At 36.2% G+C, this 21,339-nt stretch overlaps 1 protein-coding gene across 1 annotated transcript; it reads right to left on the bottom strand.

Moving 5' to 3' along the window:
- Nucleotides 1-17,237: 17,237 nt before the first annotated feature.
- Nucleotides 17,238-19,204, bottom strand: LOC135137379 (odorant receptor 46a-like). Its single transcript, XM_064067006.1, has 6 exons — nt 19,115-19,204; nt 17,889-18,154; nt 17,738-17,840; nt 17,581-17,688; nt 17,367-17,522; nt 17,238-17,306 (listed from the first exon to the last, which is right to left on the bottom strand). The coding sequence occupies exons 1-6, from the start codon at nt 19,202-19,204 to the stop codon at nt 17,238-17,240; spliced, it is 792 nt and encodes a 263-aa protein (XP_063923076.1).
- Between the last annotated feature and the right edge of the window lie 2,135 nt (nt 19,205-21,339).

Genomic DNA, 21,339 nt, shown 5'->3' on the forward strand with positions numbered 1-21,339 from the left:
CAAACACGTCCGACTTCTGCCGTTTACTCGCGCATGCTTGAAATGTCAAAAATTTCGAATACACAGAAAACAGCTGATTGTAAGAACAAGAAATTAAGAGACTTGTAGAATTCCAATAACAACCAACACTCCCAAAATAAAAACGAAGCTAAGGAGACAAAACCCAAGCCTGAACAAAACTGGACGAAAGTGGAAAAAAGAAAGCTCCTCGAAAATCAACAACACCTCCAAAATATCTCATCGGTACTAGGGACAACACAGATGTCAACCACATTAAGGCAATTCCAAAATAAGCATTCTTATACGTAACAAGAATTACAAAAGACATTAGTTCCGACACTTTGGAAAATTATCTGAAAGGTTCCTTCTCGGAAGTGGTTTGTGAAATCCTAGAAAATAAGTTTGACAGCCTGTTTTCTCGCTTCAAAGCCGTTATCGACTACATGAACCTCGAAAATAGCCAGAATCCGAAGCTTTGGCCAACTGGTGTTCAGATCAGTAGGTTTTTTCATGCAAGGAAGAACCAGAACATGATTACATAGTTCCATCAGCGGTCACCAGTAGTATAGACTCCTAAGACGACGATCAAGTACGTACACTGAGTATTCTTATTTTAAATATACAGTCTTTAAGACCAAAAATAAATTTAATGGAGGCTTTTTTGATGGACAAGGACTATTCAGTTCTAAGCATTAGCGAACATTGGTTGACACCAGCTGAATCGGATCAGCGATGCGATTTTGTTTCTCGATCGAAAAAAACTTGTTTGCTGATTGGTTGAGAGGCTGAGTGGGTGAGACATTTCTCTCACATTTCTCGATTCTGTCACGAAATCAAGTCTTCATGGAGTGATATTTTCCCGACAGCTCTGAGTGAAGTGATAAATTTTGGAGACATAACCTCGAAATTTATGTCAAAATAGAAGTTCAAAATCGTAATTCTGAGTTATAAGTTCTTAAAATTAAGGTAATTGTAGACTTTTGAGCATTTAATAAGCTTATTTGCGAAGAATAAATGAAAACTTTGCATTTAAAAGCTACGCAGTGACATTTATCGCAAGGGGTGCGATTTTGTTTCTCGATCGAAGTGATAAATTATCACTTGCGATAAATGTCATTACGTAGCTTTTAAATGCAAAAGTTTACATTTATTCTTTGCATATATTTATTAAATGCTCAAACGTTTACAATTGCCTTAATTTTAAGAACTTATAACTCAAAATTACGATTTCGAATTTCTATTTTGACATAAATTTCGAGGTTATGTGTCCAAAATTTATCACTTTACTCAGAGCTATCGAGAAAATATCACTCCATGAAGACTTGATTTCGTGACAGAATCGAGAAATGTGACAGCAATGTAGCATCTCAACCAATTAGCAAACGAGATTTTATCGCTATCGAGTTTTTTTCGATCGAGAAACAAAATCGCACCAACTTCACAACAATTTCACCTTTCTCAAGAACTTCGTCAAAACATGGAAGGTCAATGATTCTGACAAACGAGGAAGTTTGCTGTAGTCCCCTTCATTCTGTGGAATGCTTATCAGAAGAAAATATATGTGAAATTATCAGGTATCTATATAACAAATCTAGATTTGTATCTAATTAATGTATACAAACCGCCATCTGCTAATTTTAACATGTTTGTTGACGTCCTAGTCAAATTGTTTTTTACTGTCAATACATATACGGACAATGTCTATGTAGTAGCAGACTTTAACATTGATGTTAACAGTGAGAATCACTTCAAGCATAGATTCTCAGATTTCATGCAAAGTTATGGTGTGCAACATATATTAAATGTCCCAACTAGAAAAAATTCATGCCTGGACAATGTATTTATTTACTAATATAGACACCTGTTGTTGTATTGTTGCGCCTATTGAAATTTGTTTATCAGATCATTTAGGAGTTAGGCTTAACCTCCAGTTGCCATACGACAATAAACGTCAAACCATGTGTGCTGTAAATCAATTTTTTACACTCATAACTTTTTTTGATGACCTTGGCTCATTCAACAGCATGCGGGACATCGAAGATCACGCACGGTAGCCTAGCCAGGAAACGTCAAATTGCAAAGTGTTTACGACGTCGTTGTTTGAAGTGCGGCCGGTGCATCCTTGCCTAACTCGCTTCTCGCTTTCCAATTGTGCATCAGTTTTAATAATTTACAGAAATCCTTTTATTTTCAGCGAGACCGACACTTGAAAATTATTAAAAATATTATTACTATTTTGTGGCTATGGATTTTAAAGTCATCAACTGACGTTCAGTTAACGTTAGTTTTCTCATTATTTTTTTCGCGATGCGTAACATCAGTTGCGAGCCACTGGTCTGCCGTGGTCCATATGCAACGCATAAATTTCAACCACCTAGCTCTATTTTTTTAGTATTAAACTACATCTATTCAAACTGATATACGTGTCCTTGCAAAAATGTTGATGACGTAATAGCAACAATTTATTAATATCCTTCGCTACAAAAATGTAACGAGAAAAAAAAAACATAATAGACATGCCGTCGTCACGTTTCCGACAGCAAGGGAAGTAAACTCTTTAGATCATTTTTTTACCCAATGCTATACCATTTAATAAAATCGTATTAATGCGCCGTCCTATATGGTCATAGCTGGGACCCACTTGTCTCGCCCACGGTGTAAACAGAATAGCGGAAAATCAAGAAATCAGTTTCCATTGATAAATGAATTAATAAATAATATGAAAAAGATTTTTGTTAAGGCTTCTTTAAGAGTACCGGTATATAAAGATACACTCTCAGATGTACCATTGCGTCCTAAACATGTCATTGGACGATGGAATGTATGGCTTGACGCAGCTTTATTTTATTTCAAATATTCCTGTGGGATGAAAGAAACCATGTCAAAATTTGATGACAGTTCATCTACAGCAATCAAGGAAGCTAAAAAGATTGTAAATAGTCCGAAATTAAATCAGAACTTAAATTTCATAAATAACAACTACGAATTAATTGGTGTAACATTAACAAAATTAGAAAAACAAAAATTCCCCTTAGTGAATCCGTACAGCTAATGGAAAATTAAAAAAATATGTCAATAAGGGACAAGGTCCTATTGCTCAAAAAAAACTAGAGCAAGTCTAGTAAAGTAAAAGTGGGGGTTTTACTTAGATCATATAATAAATAGATACTACCATGCCGTTCTTTCCCTAGGACAGCCTGTGACGACATCCTCCTGTCACACATCTCTCTCGTGCAAGGAGGGATTACAATGAAGCTATCCTTGCCTGATCGCTATTTGAATTTTGCGCGCCTAAATTTTAGGAAGTATGTCTGAACTAACTTCGGAAGAAAGATGTTGACAGCTTGATTTTATAAATAATTCACAGTAGATAACGAAAGGAATAGTAAATTATTGGGCAGCAATTGTGATCCTTTATGACTACATCACTTAAAATAGGATCTTTGTTCTAAATTCTAAAATTGTTTTTTGTACAACAACTCGAAAGAGAGGTTAGAAGAAACATCTGTCAAAAGCGATTTGTTGCGCTGGTGCGGTACAAGGATGGAAGTGAAATAGACATATACAGATGAAATGCATATAACAAAGATGAAGATTTGATGATCACACAAGGATAGCATTATACTACTCCCCTTGACGTAGAAAACGACAACAGATAGCTTCATGTCTAGTCACAGCTTTCAGTTTGAGTATTGGTATCTATTTATTGTATGATCTAAGGGGTTTTACTAGACTAACGAATCTGGCAAAAATTTTAGATAGACAGTTTTCAGATGAGGTAACTGTAGACCCCCAAATTATGTTGTCCCCTAAATATACCCCAATAACATCTGCAGATGTAGAGCGTAGTTTTTCAGAGTATAAAAGTAATTTTCTTACATATTTTGCATATATTTCTTGCAAATTTTAGTAATTTTTTGCATATGATGCCGAAATTCTCTGCATAGAGGTATATGCGCAAATTTACATGTTTTTTTCTGCATATAATTCCGAGCTTTAATAATAACTCTATATTCGGACTTAATTATAAATTATTGTGTGCTTGTAATATGAAAATAACAATATTATTAATTAGTCCTTTTAGGTACGCATTCTTTCCAAACATGTATGTTTGGCGTTTTATTTAACTATTATTTTAATTTTTATTAATACTTCTTTTTACATCGAACACTACATTCTGAACAAATTGTTTCAAATATTGTAAAAAGTATCTATCAATATTTTAGTTTTGGATAACATACTTGTCAGAATTAAAATTATGCGGCCGCATCTGGCTCTCGTATATCATAAGAGAAGACATGTAGTATCGCTTTCTGGTACTGCTGGCACTAGGTTTAAAGAGTGGAGAAACTCTGGTAGACTCCCCTCTCCCTCCACAATCGGTGCGGTATGGGTTCATTCGTTTTCTAGTGCTCGAGCTTGGCACGTCGCACGTCCGCACGTCGCCTGTGACTGAACAATGGGTCATCACAAATACCGCAAACGTCGTCATCGCTCTTCCTCCAGTTCAGAGGACGACCGCCGAGAGCTTTGGAAACGATTGCGAAGACATCGAAGTCCCCCAAGGTATTCCCCAAGTTCGGGTCGCGTGCTGCGTGGCGCGGACGAACCTTCAAAAAGTTCGGGTCACGAGCTGCGTGCCGTGAACGAACATCCCCACGACGACGTTGGCCGTCGCCTGCGTGGCACGGCAACGCCTGGTTCGGCTGCACTCGATGCTGCAGGTGAAATAGGTTGTCATTCTAACCAATCCGTGCAGTCTGAACCTACGCACTTGAACGATCGAGAAGCTAACCTTGACGCTGCACAGCCGGTATTTCCAGGAACACGATGACGTGGCGCTCGATCCGCACGTACCGGAAATGCTCGGTGAGACCGGCCCATCAGCAGCGGCCCCGTATCAGTTTCGCTCGACCTTGTCAGGCAGCTGGAAGAGAATTTGCTGCCAGGGCTTAGATCCGGCCAAAAAATCGACCCTTTTGAAAGACGTTGTCATCCCGTCTAATGGCGAATTCTTAATCCCACCAAAACTGAATCCGATCGTCAGAACTATTTTGTCGGGCCCAAATCAAACCCGTGATGACGATTCTCGGTGTGCCGCTCAAGCGCAGTTGGGCCAGGGGCTTAGCTTCCTGGGGAAAAGCATTAATGAAATTATTACAAATCACAACACCTCCGCAAGTCAAGTTTTGCCGCTTCTCACCCAAGCCGGGCAAGGTTTACCCTCCTGATGTTTTGTTTATCTAAAAATCGACGCGAGCTCCCCTCCAGGTGAATTTCTTTTTGGGGATGATCTAACCCAAAAAAAAAAAAACGCCAAATCTTTGGAGAAGGTATTCCCCAAGTTCGGGTCGCGCGCTGCGTGGCGCGGACGAACCTTCAACAAGTTCGGGTCACGAGCTACGTGCCGTGAACGAACATCCCCACGACGACATTGGCCGTCGCCTGCGTGGCACGGCAACGCCTGGTTCGGCTGCACTCGATGCTGCAGGTGAAATAGGTTGTCACACTTCGACGCCGGCTTACCGCACAACCCAACAACAGCACGGTTCCTATCGCCAGAATTTAAACCGGCCAGGTCCGTCTCGTCACCGGAGGGGGGGGGGGGGGGGCAGACAAAAAGGACCGAAAACTCCCTCGTACACCCAGCAACGGGAAAGGCACCACCATTAACACAGGTACCACACATAGCAGGCCGCCTGCAGAATTTTCATTCAGTATGGCGGTCAATCTCTACTAGCCGAACGTTGCTGGACCAATAGCAGGGTATAAAATTCCTTTTTCTCGGGAAGTTCAGCAACGCTTTACTCCCAGGCGCCAAAATTTTTCTGTCTCCGATAAGGGAAAAATCACCCGCGCCGTCCACCACCTGTTACCTCAGGGCGCAGTCCGCAAATGCCTGCCGCGCAACGATTAGTTCATTTCCCCAATTTTTCTAGTCAAAAAACCGAATGGGAAAGATCGTTTCATTTTAAATCTTAAGCAACTAAATACATTTGTGGCCACTTCTCATCTTCAAATGGAAGATCATCGAACAGCCGCCCGGCTAATGCAAAAGGGCTGCTACATGTCTACGATTGACCTGCAGGATGCCTATTTTCTGATAAACGTAGACACTGAACATCGAAAATATCTTCGGTTCGAACATAATGGCCAATTAAATATATGAATTCACTTGTATGCCATTTGGTTTTTACAAAACTCACACGCCCTATTGCATCCCGTTTACGCTCTCGTGGCATTTGTTGCGTGATCTACCTGGACGATTTTCTCATCTTTGGGAACTCGTGGGATGCTTGCTCTCGAAATGTGTCTGTGGTTGTCCAGGTGTTAACTTCATTGGGGTTTTTAATCAATTGGGATAAATTCCAAACTATTCCATCGCAGAGATGCAAATTCTCGGTTTTCATCTTGGACAGCCACACCATGACAATTTTCCTTCCTCTAGAAAAGCGCAAGAAGACTCTTAATATGATTCGCGATTTTAAAAACCGAAGCCGCTGTTCAATTAGGGCTTTTGCCCAGTTTATAGGGACACTTGTATCGGCCTGTCCGGCGATAAAGTACGGACTAATGTACACTAAAGCATCCGAGCGGGAGAAGTTCAAAGCGTTAAGAGATCACCATATGAATTATGACACCTACATGTCCCGTTCTTCAACCTTGCAGAATGATTTCTTATGGTGGGAATCAGCAATTCAAACCGCTCATAAAGATACAGTAGCAAATTCGGAAGTTCGGGTCGCGTGCTGCGTGGCGCGGACGAACCTTCAACAAGTTCGGGTCACGAGCTGCGTGCCGTGAACGAACATCCCCACGACATCACGCAGGTTTCCCGAGGAAACCGAATATGAGTTGTCGGAGCCTTCAACCAAATCACGTTACGATTTGGTGCTCCACAAATTGATTTCTTTGCTTCTAAAGCTAACCACAAGTGTTGAAGATACGTATCTCTACTGCGCGATCCCGAATCAGAACATGTCGATGCTTTCACAATTCCATGGACAGGCTTCTTCTTTTACGCCTTCCCTCCATTTTGTTTAATTTTGAGGTGCCTCAACAGAATTGTGAATGACCAAGCGGAGGGCATTATGGTTGTGCCTTTCTGGCCCACACAACCTTGGCATCCTCTTTTCTTGAAGTTACTTACACAAGAGCCTCTTACGTTTGCGCCAAGTTCAGATTTGTTATCTTTACCTTGCAGTCGACCACACCTCCTGTCAACTCAGCTTACCCTGGTAGCAGGACTTTTATCAGCCAAGCATTTAGTTTCCGAAATGTCCCTGAGGAAGCCATAAATACCATCATCCATTCGGTGGCCAAGTCAACAATATTACAATAAAATTCTACGTGAAAAATGTGGTGGTCTTACTGCATTGAACACAAGGTGCCGATGTTTTCGGCTAAGTCCAGTCAAGTTCTTGTTTTTCTTCAGCACGTACTGGACGCTACAGGTTGCAGATATGGAACATTTAACAGTCACCGCTCGGCGCTCGCTTTAACTCTGAATTACGACATCGGGGCTGACCCTCTCGTTAAACGATTCATGAAGGATATTTCCCAGCTAAGACCATCTGAAAGGAAATATCGTTTCACTTGGGACCTCCAAATCGTTCTGGACTATTTGGGAAATTTCTTCACTGATAACTTGACCTTGAAACAGTTGTCCCAAAAACTTGCCACACTGTATTATTGACAACCGGACATAGTACCCAGTTGTGTAACAATCTAACTCTTTAAACAACTACATGTCTTCTCTTATGATATACGAGAGCCAGATGCCGCCGCATAATTAAATGATCAAAGGAACTTACCTTAAGTGAAGTTCGATCATAATTATGCTAGGCATCTGGCTTGAAGATATCATAACCCGCCCCAAAACCCTAAATGTGATGGCGTACTTATCAACATTTACCTGCTAGTTATGATTGTTACAAATCCCTTCAAAGTAATGAACCCATACCGCACCGATTGTGGAGGGAGAGGGGAGTCTACCAGAGTTTCTCCACTCTTTAAACCTAGTGCCAGCAGTACCAGAAAGCGATACTACATGTCTTCTCTTATGATATCTTCGAGCCAGATGCCTAGCATAATTATGATCGAACTTCACTTAAGGTAAGTTCCTTTGATCATTTAATTTTAGTCGAGTTTATCCATAACTTTTTTCAGTATATGCTGCCACCAGAGACTTTAATACATAGACTGGCTGTGTCAGAAAAAACGTGAAGTTTTTCGACCGCCATATTGCTTATAACCGTAAGTGCGCGAAATTTGAATTTTCCGGTCACAAAATGCAATTTAAAATGTTAAATAAAAAAGACAACAAATTGTAATTATTTATTTAGCATAATAATATCTATATGTATATGTAAATTCCTTTAAAAATATTAATGTCCTTGAAACAAAATTAATTTCGTGAATTTTTGTCTTAAAGAGATAGCTTTTTCACGCTCAGTACTTAAGCGGCACTCATAACCTATTCCGAGAGTCAAATAATTTCTAAAAATTAATTTAAGCAATAAATTAAAATAAGAATTATTTACGTCCAACTAATCCATACTAAACAAATGTTCATTATGTAGAAAAAAAATGTATGGTCCTACTTTGCAAAGTTAGGGCAAACATTTTAGTTACCAAATCATTTTTAATGGTCATATTTACAAACAATCTCGTAAGTCCAGACACACAACCACTTTTATTTCGAGGTCTAGAAACGTTCTGTGCTAGAAACTACTGCTGCTAACCACCACAACCTCACTTAATTTGACATAAAAGTTATAGCAATGGCGTCCATACTACCATGCGCCGTGGCTTCACCAAAATGCATTAGAAATGTTACTAACAGCCAGTCTATGTATTTAAAGTCTCTGGCTGCCACGCAGACAGCTAAAAGAACAACAAAAATATTTGTTTAAATATTGTAATAGAAAAGAGCTACAGTTGGCTCTAGATTGCGAAAAAATATTCATCGGGACATAGTAGATAGTCTATTATTGTCGCAAAAGCGTATTATAATTACATCATATTAATTTTTTATTAACCCAACAAAGGAGATTGCAAAATTTGCTGCCAGCTGATACCTGCGATAAGTTTATCTTGAATAACTTTTGCGTCCTTAGTAAGATATATAAGCCTTCAGTAGTACCTTAGTTGTCACAGTTCAAACTTAAATTCTTTTGAGTATTGTTATATTTCAAACATTAGAAAAATAAGAATTTCCACTATGTTTTATTCAAAAGATTTCATTTCTATCGCTTTTGTTATATATTCTACGCAAGCAGGTATTTAAGTTTCTTTTATATAAATATTATTTTAATAACTGCAGTGTTCTTTATTATTTAGGTCCTACTTGTCCTGCTCGAGACGGAAAATAATCAACTTACATTCCACACGCTGGTTGCACGAAATTCTATGAATGTTCTAATGGTGTGCCATATTTGCTTGATTGCCCAGATGGACTGCATTTTAACCCACGTCTAAATGTCTGCCACTGGCCATGGATAGCCCAATGCAAAGGGGCGACCAATTAATTTTAGTTTTCTTTAAATTCTAAAATTTAAAATGTATTTATTGCTTTGCTAATTTATGTTACCTGTGTATCTATAATCTTCTAAAAATACTTTTTTTAAAAAAATACATATAATGTTTAAAACGCAAATGTAATGTTTTGTTTTTATAAGACATGAGGAATTCATAAGAATCAATAACCATACCATGCTTTAGATATTAATTAATTTATAAAAAATGTGTCAGAAATTTCTGAACTCGAAATTCAAAAATAAGAAGAACTTTTGTCGTTGCTTTCCATAGTTTTTAAAATCTCTAAAGTCTCTATAATACAGCTATTAATGTCAAGGAGAACAAGATTAGGTTTTTTATATGTTTGTTAAAGATTAAAGAAAAAAGATTAAAGCATGGATTTAACTAAAAACTGTATATATCGTTGTCATTCATGGCATTACTACAGTGACCCAATTAATACACAATGTAACATACACATAATGCAACATAATGGTCTTCTTCGGGTAGTGCAGTAATGACAGTATTTCCTAAGCGGGTGATCTATTTTATAAGACGTATAACAAAAGCATATGAGACAGTAATCCTATTTTGAAGTTTTCGAATTATTACATCTGCTACTTACAAACCGTGTTTAAAACAAATCTTAAACAGGATTTCTGCTAATAGTTGCAACTTCCAGTTGTGTAGTTAAAAATTATACTTCTAATATTCTAAATGGCACAGTATTCAGTATTGCTTAAACCGAATGAGTTACTTAATTGCTGTCTATAACTCCTTATGGTAAGACGTTTTCGACTGTGTATAAAAAATTAAACTCAAAATTTAACTACATTAATTTTTTTATCAAAACCATCAACAAACACCATTGTTTTTTAATTCTATATGTTCTCATTATCAATAACTCACATAGCATTTAGAAATGTTCTTCGTTATGCTACAAACCATTCTACCTTTTGTCTTTTTATTTTAAAAATGTTCTGAAGCATTTGATTAAATGTCAACCCGATATTCAGTGACTTCCTCCTTTTGTTCGTCGATATTCTCTGTTCTAACACTTTCTTTCAATATCCAAATGTAGAAAAATTCAGAGAACTAAGATCTCTTAATAATTTTGGAGAAAACTGGACCAAATAAGCGTCTGTGAGATACCGCAATCCACGTTCCTATATTACATTACTACATTTAACTGGATGTAAATGGATTTACACGAAATGGTAGGGATCTTCAGTACTCCATATTCAAAATAGGTTGATCTCTAAAAATGTCAAGTTTAGTAAATCATTGTTTAAATTACTTTCAAACCAGTTTCAGTAGTGGTAATTCTGTAAGGAAATCTTCATGTTCAATCATTCTTTATTTTAGGTCTCACAAGCTTTTCGAACTGGGATCATAATTCACATCCCTGTATTAAAAATTACACATTCGTTTCTTGGTCAATGACTAATTCCACTAATAGGAGTCTATTTAGTTTCAATTTAACCTATTACGCTACAGTAGCTATTTTTCACTCAAAGAACGTTCTCTCTGTGAATAGAGATAAGCAAATAAACATCTCTTTACACTCTGAAAAATTTTAGAAACGATTCACGGGACAAGAATTTTCACATTTATAGGGGCCCGTAGTATCCTAGATGCCTCGATATTTCATTAAAAAAAAACAACAATGAACAAATCTTTCGTAGGACTGAACTAAAATGTTAGACAGCAAACTACCTATTGACGTCAGAGCTGTTCAAAGTACTCAACAAAAGTAGGTACTTGAAGTACCAAGTACAAAGTACTTCTTGAAATAGTGTTCAAGTAAAATACCAAGTACTTACTTTTACTGAAAGTATTTTAAGTCTCAAGTACTTTCCTCATGTACTTGAAATATAATCCAAATACATTGCTTCAAGTATTTGCATATTTGAAATGCTGAAAATACTTCAAGTACTTAAATATACTTGAAATGCTGAAAATACTTCAAGTAACCTACCTAATAATTTCAAATACTGCAGATTAACATAGCTTTTTTGTTTCCTAGATAAGCTTAATGCATTTTTAAGTTGACATTGAAAAACAAACTATTAATTTATAACAAAAACATCGGCGCTATATGGTATTTTCTCAGGCTTGTGTTACCTTTTGTTAATACTTTGAATTTTGGTTCACCACCAGATCGTTCTGATTTTTTAAATAAATTTGTGTTGAAAATATACGAATTTTATGAAGCGGTTCCGTATTTAAGTTTGTGCGTAGTTTACAGCACCCTTAATCATTGCGCAATGTGAAAGTGCACAGGGCCGGATTTGTAAAACTGAAATTTTTCAGAACAAAATTTTAAGAGCAGTGCGATATATGTATATACATGCTCGTGATATAAAAGACACTATGTTGCATATTCAAAAATAACATGAATTTTTGAAATAAAAATTAAAATGCCTAAAACGAGAGTCCATTTTCAGCGAAAACTATAACTCTTGAAAAATATCAAGGTGATCAAAGTAATTAGTCGTTTTTTACTTTTGCTTTTACCAAAAATGCTGAGAATTTTCTTGGAATGAATAGATCTGTCTACCACTTACGCATTTACTCTTATAAAAACTGTTAAATTACCCTAAATACTACACTAACTAAATAGTAAACACTAATCACTACAATATTTGTCTATCCAAGCATGTAACACTGACAAATCACAAATAATAGGTTCGTAAGCCTGTTTCGTCCATTTATACAAAATTTTGTTCCTCTAATGCCACAATACTTTCCAGAATTTTTTTTTATGTTTTCGATTGGCTTATTTTTTATTTTTACCTGAAAACCCAAAGAAGATGACATTAGTAACTGATAACTACAATGACTTCAGGGAATGCTTAACAACGGCTTTTGGAAAAATTCAGGTAAATATGTACTAAATTTATTATTGTTACGATATTTCGTAGGGGTGTATTATCTAGGCAATTATTCTAACTAATCGCAAATTTCATTAACTTTGTATTTTTTTATAATGTGAATATGTATTTTGTTCCATTTCCGGAAGCGGCCACTGACCCTTTTGGTTCTCTCTACCTGTTATTGTAAATAGAAATGTAAATTCTGTCTATTATTTCGCACACAACAAAACAAAGGTCATTCGAGCAATATCAAAGTACAGTTCGGTACTCATCAAAATCATACAATCATGGTCGTCTCAACTGGATTACAAAAAACATTGGTACTACGAGCCGAGTTGCACAAAACATATTTCATTTTGAACAATATAAATAAAAAAGTAATATATAAAATCCGCATAGGAAAGATATGTGACACAAATTAGAGTGATTTTTAAAATCATTGTTTTGTTGCATTACGTCTTTTTGAATTGTTGGTGTTCAAATAATACATACAATTTAACAGACTATTTGAAACTGTAATGTGAGAAAATATAAGTAGTAATAGCAAACTAAGTTTATATGGCTAAACCATGTATAAACAAAAAAAGAGAATTTGGTAATAAACGAGTGTGTAACGTGATAAAGAAAATTAAACTGCAAAATATTTAACACAAAATTGTGTTAAATTCTACGAGGAAGAGGCGAGTATGAAACTCTGTACGTGCCATCAGCTATTGCTATTGTAATAAAAGGGATAATCGGGCGGGGTTAATAAACTAATGAAAGAGTAAATATCTTTTTGAAGGAGTACTGAATCATTTCTCAAATATTTTCAAATCCGACCTTGCCCTTTAGCAGGTACGTCAACAAACCCGATCTCCTTTGGGGTACTGGGAAGGTACTGAAAAACTACCCGCAAAGTTAAGTTTCAGATCAATACACAAAAAAGACAAAATTCATATATTCACAACTTTACATCGCTAAAAATTTTACACAGATCTCCGACCCCTCTGCTGTCGTCATCCACTCTCAAATGACATATTTATGACATTAATTTTCTTACCTACCTATCTGCATTATGCAAGTACCTATGAAATATACGTCGTATTGTAGATAAGATATCCACAATCACAGATCAAAATATAACCTCACAGGAAACAAACACGATTTTACTATAAAAATACATCTAATCAAATAATTGAATTAATAACTTCAATTATTTAACAGACCCTATTTTGAGATGTGAACTTCTTAAAATAGAGACCAAAGTATTTGAAGTTTTCTACTTCGCCAAGGGTTTTGACCGTGTACCCCATTGCAGAGTTCTATATAAATTTAAGCACCTCGAAATGGAGGCCCCTCGAGGTGGGCAGAGTGGGCAATGCCCACCCTATTTCATTGTTTACGATGCAAAATAAAACCTTTTTTTTTTTTCTTTTTTTAATGTTTTTAGATGTAGGTTGTTACCTTAAAAATTCCTCTCTGCTATGAAAGCGAGGGAAGATACACTTGCCCGTGCTCACTTCCGGGAGAGCCGGTACGTGGATACGAGATTTTGATTTAAAATAAAAAGCTAATTATTTTAGCGAGCTTGTATAATTAAAAAAAATAGTACCTTTAGTACAAAAAGTGACTTATAATCTAAGTTAATAATAGGTGAGTAAAACTAAAAATACTATCAGTAACAAATTACCACAACAAAACGAACTGACGGACTACTACGCGGCAAGGGCCTAGTTACAGAAAATTCAAACTGACTACTTAACAAATAAAAAAATTTGGGCACCATCAAGTTTATGCTAGGGTACGTGAAAACTTGATAAAAAACGTTCGTAAGGCTTATTATGTATGTTGAGAGAGAAAGAGGGAGAAAAAGGGGGAAAGAGAGGAAAAGAGAGAGAGAGAGAGAGAGAGAGAGAGAGAGAGAGAGAACGCAGTTGGAAAAAAACCGGTTTGGTCTGGGCGACAAACGATAAAAAAGTTCCAATGATGGTAAGGCGTACTTTTTTTACTCAGAGCTCACACAAAACCGGATACTTCCCACAGGACGACGGCGACCCGCTGACCAAGTCCTGTGGCAGCCTGGATCCCACGATGTGCAACTCACCAGGTCCGCGTCTTCGAGGCCGCCATCGTCCAAAACTCCGGTTTTCCTAACCCGGCTACGCCTCTGTACGGGCGTCGAAACTTCGCCCCTAGCGTGGACCCTTCATGTGGAGCCTACATGCGGTAAAATGCACGAAATTTACCTTATCAAAGGGAAACGCCTCACTACCAAAGTGACTCCTCTCAAAAAAAGGAAACCAACAGATCAACTCTGGCCAAACTCAAAACACACCTCCTGGCGGCACAAACTCTCTCTCTCTTGTGTTCGCTTTGCACCTCCTCCTCTTGCTTGGTCGTCTCCGTCCCCGCTAGTAAAGTGGTTCTCATCGCTCCTGTAACACTGAGACATGCCATTCTGAAAGTGTTCAAGTTGCAGGGCTGTTGTTTTTTGTCCGGCTCCGGGCCACCAAACGAAATCTCCGTAGCATAGCATCGGTCTTACGATTGCCGTGTAGATTCAGAGGGTGATCTTGGGGTTTAATCCCCACAGACCTTCCCACCACCCTACGATATTACCAAAGAGCCAAGCGTGCTTTTTCCACTTTATCGTCTACATGCTTCTTCCAATTCAGTCGCCAGTCCAATACAACACCCAGGTATTTGATTTCGTCCGAAAGTTGAAGCGTTGTGTTAAATATTTTTGGCATCTGTAGTGTGCCAATTTTCCTTTTTCTAGTGAACAGGATTAATTTCGTCTTATCTCCATTAACGGAGAGGGTATACCTGCTGCATAGGAAGAAACGAATCTGTTATACGTGATAGTTTAATGAGAATAGAAGTCAATCAACTTTATTAGTGCTATACTTACAACTTTTTAAATGTGCTTGTACAAGTAAAGTTATATATACAGGCTGATTCAGTGTAAATGACGAATCGACCTGTACGGATAGGCACCCCAAAATACATATTTCTTCTATCCCTTGATTCACAGTAGAGTTCTGACAATATCATGATTCCAAGTTTGCATTCTTATGTCACTGTCAATTCTGGGCAGTTGAAAATTATTTCCAAAAATGTTAAGATATTCATATACCAACACCGAGAAAACGGACATGATCTTAATTTATGGAGAAATGCTTTAGTGATGGCAAATTTGTACCCCCAGAGATATGCCGAACATAAACATCGAACAGATAAAAATTTCATAAGACGAAATGAAATTACGAAACGATTGTCCTGTGAGTAAACGGAGAAGTTTTAACCGCTACACAATTTGGTCAACGAGATTCCAATTTTAGAGATCATTTTAGAAAATCCTCACTTTGAACAACGACCAATTGCGAGAGAAATTGGCATGGGCGTGTCTTTGTCGAATGTTAAAACTTAACAATTTCCACACGTATCACATGCAGACTGACTTTCTCCGAAGATCGATTAACATTTTGCAGTTTTGTTGAAAGAGTAGTTGCTAGAGGATCTCTTTTTTTTAATAATTAATTTCCAACAGGCTGAGGCCCAATTATAGGAATCGGGACATACACAAACACCCAGAGGCATAGCGGGAATCGAACCCACGACTCAAGGTGTAGTGAGCAGATGCCAAGCCATCTCACCGACCCGGTGGGTAATTTTATCAGGAACATAAACAAACACAACTTACATTATTATGCACAAGAAAATCCGCGATGGATTCGTGAAACTCCTTTTCAGAGAGTTGAGAGAGTCATCAATTGGTATTAAATTTCAAAATAATGTAAGACGTGTCAGTGACATTCTGTTTTAACCTTTCTAAAACCACAAGCTCGGTGGATTTGTGATATTTTTGAAATTGTAGTGTGAATCAAGGAATAAATGAATAATGTATTTGGGGTTCCCGCTAATTACAAATTACATGCGTCACTTAGGCCGAGTCACCCTGTACAATTAAATATATTTCAAAACCATTTGCAGTAATAGTATTTAACATTACTAGCATGGTAAAAGTGTTTTTACTGGTGAACAGAAAGACATGCGTTCCGGAGCCAGTAAAACCGTTACTAAGCATGTACTGTTAAATATTTTATTTGTTTCTTTCTCACTTGTAAATATTTAACTATTATGAATTATTAAAAACCCTAGAAATTTCGATATTTGAAAAAAAAAAAACAAAATCCTATCATGAGCTTTAGACGTGCTGCCTGGGAAACGCACGTCAACACGACACAATGTTCTGTTGATGAGTATACCGCAAGGGATATTATTGATGAAGCACCAAGTGCAACAGCAAGTTTGTTACCTTAAAAATCTTTAACTTTGGCTGTCGTTTCAAATTATCATAATTTAAAATATATGAGCACAAACAGAGGAGTAAGAATTTTACGATGATTATAAGTGAGGAACAAATAAAATTAATTAATTTTAACATTATACCTCACTGTTCTTTGTAACAGCTCAAAAAGCAGTGAGCTATATTATTTAAGTGTTCCATTGCTAAGTTACTAAAACCTGTCATACAGGAGCTGTCTTGCGGAGCAGACAGTTGTTACAGAGAAAGGTTTTACATAGGAAAAAAGCTTTTTCTGTCTGAAGTTACAGTAAAATCTGCAGGCAGAAATTGAGAAAATATGAAAGCAGCCAGTCGCTTAATGGACTCGATTACAATACTTCCTTAGCTTACGTTAAGGGAATAAAAATATTGTTTAGAAATGTGTCGCTGAACAATCTGTGTGAAAAAGTTACATTACGTCATAAATTTAATATGCATAATGTGCATTTTAAATTGAACAATCGAAAAATCCGCGAAGAAACTAAAGTTTGCGTATGTGAAGTTAACAACAATTACTTGCTGCTCTGGGAGTCACTAACCCTAGCCATAACGGCAGCAAATGAGTACACTGCCCTTGAAATCTAAAAATAAGAATAAAAATAATATCGACACATGCTATAATGAAAAAAACGCATTTTTACCCTGACTCCGAGTTCATAATTACAAGACACAGATTCCGAAAATTTAAGCTTCATCGGTTCTTGAAACATAATCATTGTTATCAAAATAATTTTTCTGTTGCTTGTGTTAAACGAGGTCCAGCGAGTAGCATATATGGTATCGAATACTTTCATTGTCTAAAAAAAAAAACAAATAATAAGTTGGTGTATTTCTCACCTCATCCAAATCCAGTACGTTGTTTTCAAATTCTTGACCACAATGTGCATATATTATCAAAGTCGACGTTGAGCTAACGCACCACAGAAAGTTTTGGAAATAACACCAGTAACCAAGCGACTGTTCCTACAATCAAATAGAAAAGTTTGGATAGCAAATAGTGAAGATTGCTTACAAGGTAGACGAAACTCAGGAGACTCAGTCCTATCAGTACTGCTGACATGGCAAGTGGTGGTATGAAATGTACCGCTAACATAGATGCCGCTAGGTTTGCCACTCTATCAAAATATTAATTTCTAATAATGTTTAACATATTGATTTCGTACCTTGTCACTTCGGTCAGTTTTGTAACCATCAAAACAAGTCTTGCTTTTATGGTATTTTGGTATTCATCACAGTTAAGTAAGTCGTCATCACTCTGCTCGTCATACTCAGCAGCAATATGTTCAATCATATCAAGTGTCATGTAAAGTTGAAATTTTACATGTGAAACAAAATACAACAGAGCGTACGCTAGTTGTACGAACATGTACCCAACTACTGGATAGCTGAGCAAGTAAAGTGCTTCTAAAACGTACGAATGGCAATAATCCTGGTAAAAAGTTATTGCAAACTGAAATTTTCTTTCTGTTCCTATGGGAACAAGGAGACTTCCAGAAATTAAAGTATAAACGAAGTGAAATTTTACGAAGGACGTTATTTGTTGGGATTCTTTTTCTATGCGATTATTCGTTTCTCTCGAAACACAATCAAGATCAAATTTGAAAGGTTCCCAGTATTTTAGAAAATTATGTATAATGGGCCGTTTCCATAATAAAGTTGCACAAAGAATTGCAATCTAAAAGTGTATAATAAAATACGTATAATAAAAGTTATGGTATATTATGATGATAAACCAAAGTCATACGGCATTTTGTGGTCGAAGTAGCGATAATAGAACATCAGTTCTAATTTGTAAATCTTACTTTTATCTTTACGTTAATCAAAATACAAATGACAATTCATGTTGGTTATTCTAACAATTCTTCAAACAATTTCATTGTCTCGTGAAAAGTACCTAAAGTGTACCATTTTGTTTTCAAGACACACTATATTTATAAATCGTGTCAAAATGTGGCGGATTATAGAGAATTTTTTTCTATTCCCAAATGTACCTATATTCACACATTTCTAAATTACCTACTGAATGGAAATCTATATAATTGCAGCTAACTGAACGGATATGGTTTCATAATAATATACCCACAAGGATGGCTATGAAATCAACCAATCAGCGTGTTTGCAATTTTGACATAAGAAAGAAGAAGGCTAAATAAGGCAAGTTCGAGTAAATTGGCGTCTTTTAGGTTAGATGTTGTATTTTAATACAAAAGCAAATCGTCTTATGGATTTATTATTGTTTTCCCTTCCTGATCAAATAGGAATATTCAGATACTACAAAAAAGTCATTATATTAAAAGCTCCTAATAATAATAACGACAATTCACATTGATTTGCAGGGACCACGAATAATAAACAATAAGTAGTGTGACAACTGTTACTACATAATTACTGGCAGGTATTGCTTAGCTAATAATGTGTTAGTACTAATGTCGTTAACTTTTTTAAATAATTGACAATTTATAGTTGTCATCACTGTCATTATGACAATTTGTATTATCCATTTCAGATCGCTAGAAATAACAAAATCTAGTCACTTTATTTTTTGAGCTATGTAATTATTATGGGCATCATTTTTCCAATTTAAGATCGGCTTAGAAGGTCAAGCCGAATGATTAATTCTCCATAAAATGTCAGTAATGTCAGTCTAAATAAATTAATCTAATTCATCTACAAACTCAAATTTTGAGTCATCCGAATCTGAATCCGCCAAATTTATAACCACGGGTGAAATACTGTCCACAGGTGAGGTTCCATTAACTTCTCTGAGTCCTCGTCAATTCGCTTTTTACAGTGCAAAACATTTTTTCTCCAGATGCTTCAAGTGCATGGCAGTACGATGGCTTTCAGCCTTAAATTACGAACTATCTTGTAATACATAGAATGCAAACAATCTATCAAGTGTACGTACGTAAAATTCTTGTGAAATTTTCATAAGTTTCAGAAGTTATAGTGCGCATTATTACATAAAAATTACATATTCAGATAGTGTAAAATCTTCTGAATTTTGTGACGTGCATTTGATTGTCCCTTGATTTGAAATAGCTTGGTAATTTGGCTGGTAAGTGAGCACTTTAATTCACAACTTCTATCAGTGAATGTTCTTGTGTTCACTTTTTATTGCTCCTTAATTGAATGTCAATGAATGCTGTTATTGATTATTAGTGCCTTTAAAATTTCTCTTCTCAATTGGCTTAACCTTTGTACTCAGTCGCTGTTCCCTGCCGTTGTCGATCTTTCCTTGTGTGTGAATATTTTTTAGAAAGTCACTGGGACCGACACCGCCAGTGTGAAAAAAGTGTCCCTGTTATATCCAACTTCCTGAATTATGAGCGTTATAAATTGTAGTTGTTGTAATGGTCCTGCAGAACCTCATAAAATTGTGAACTGTTGTGTATGTAACAAACCCTATAAAATTGATTGTGTGAATATTTCATCAGGGGAGGCCAGAAAAATTCACTCAAAGTCCGGCTTGACTTGGACATGCAAGAATTGTGCCCAGTTGGGAAATGATATCAATAGTTTAAAGAAAATCATTATTGCACTACAAAATGATATCAATGAGTTGAAATCAAAAATGCTGGCACCGGATGCTACAAATTCACAGGCTCATTTACTTGATGTGGAAAAGATTGTTCAGGAGGTAGCCGATAGAGAGAAACGTAAGTTTAACATCGTTGTCTTTGGTCTCAAAGAAGACAAGGATCTTAAGACAAATAACGATCAACTGAACGCTGATAAATAGAGAGCGGAAAATATGCAGCAAAATTTTGGGAAATATGATCATATGATATGCACCAAATTTATGCAAATATGCAGTAACTTTCCTAATATATGCAGAGATATGCAGTTGCATATGCTCCAAAAATTAAAAAAAAAGCTCAATAAGCGAACTAAATTTATTTACAAATCACAAAAACAGGCTTCCCGAGCTTACGTTTTATTACAAAAAATACATAAATCACTCTAACACATAGATCACACTTTTACTAAAAAATAAATACAAACAGAACAAATTAAAAAATAGTAGTAATCAACTGTTTAATTACTATTTTGGTAACAATTTGTTATTAAATATTTTTCGAAATATTGTAACAAAAAGTTTTTCCTGTGATTCTCTAGTATGTAAATATTTGTAAATCGAAAAACTGCGTACTTACCGGTCTAGAAAAATGAAAAATAATAGGATAATGTCCTTCCGACCACCACAAAACATACCATTAATACACCGAAAGAACGAACAAAAATGTTGGGAATGAACTTATTTCCAAAAGTAATTAGGGCGCGATTTTATCTGGAAGGATGGCTTAACACCCAGTGGTTTCTCCAAACTACCATAAAATCCAAACCTTTCCTAGTTATTTGAACCTCAGAACAATATTTGCAATATGATTCATGAAATTTTGTCTTTCTAGATAAATGTCGATAGAATGACAATCATTTTTTATTTCAAAGTTGCACAAAAATTGATAAAAATGCAAAATATGCACTCGTTACGTAAAATATGCAGCAGAAAGCAAATATATGCAAATATGCAATTTTTTTATAGCTGTATTCATTTTTAATTAGCATGATTCGTTCACAAATTAAATATCAAGACTTATATGCAAAAAATAA

Source organism: Zophobas morio, unplaced genomic scaffold (assembly GCF_036711695.1).
Source record: "Zophobas morio isolate AGI-343-1 ecotype UQ-CSIRO unplaced genomic scaffold, CSIRO_AGI_Zmor_V1 ptg000029l, whole genome shotgun sequence".
Classification (NCBI taxonomy): Eukaryota; Metazoa; Arthropoda; class Insecta; order Coleoptera; family Tenebrionidae; genus Zophobas; species Zophobas morio.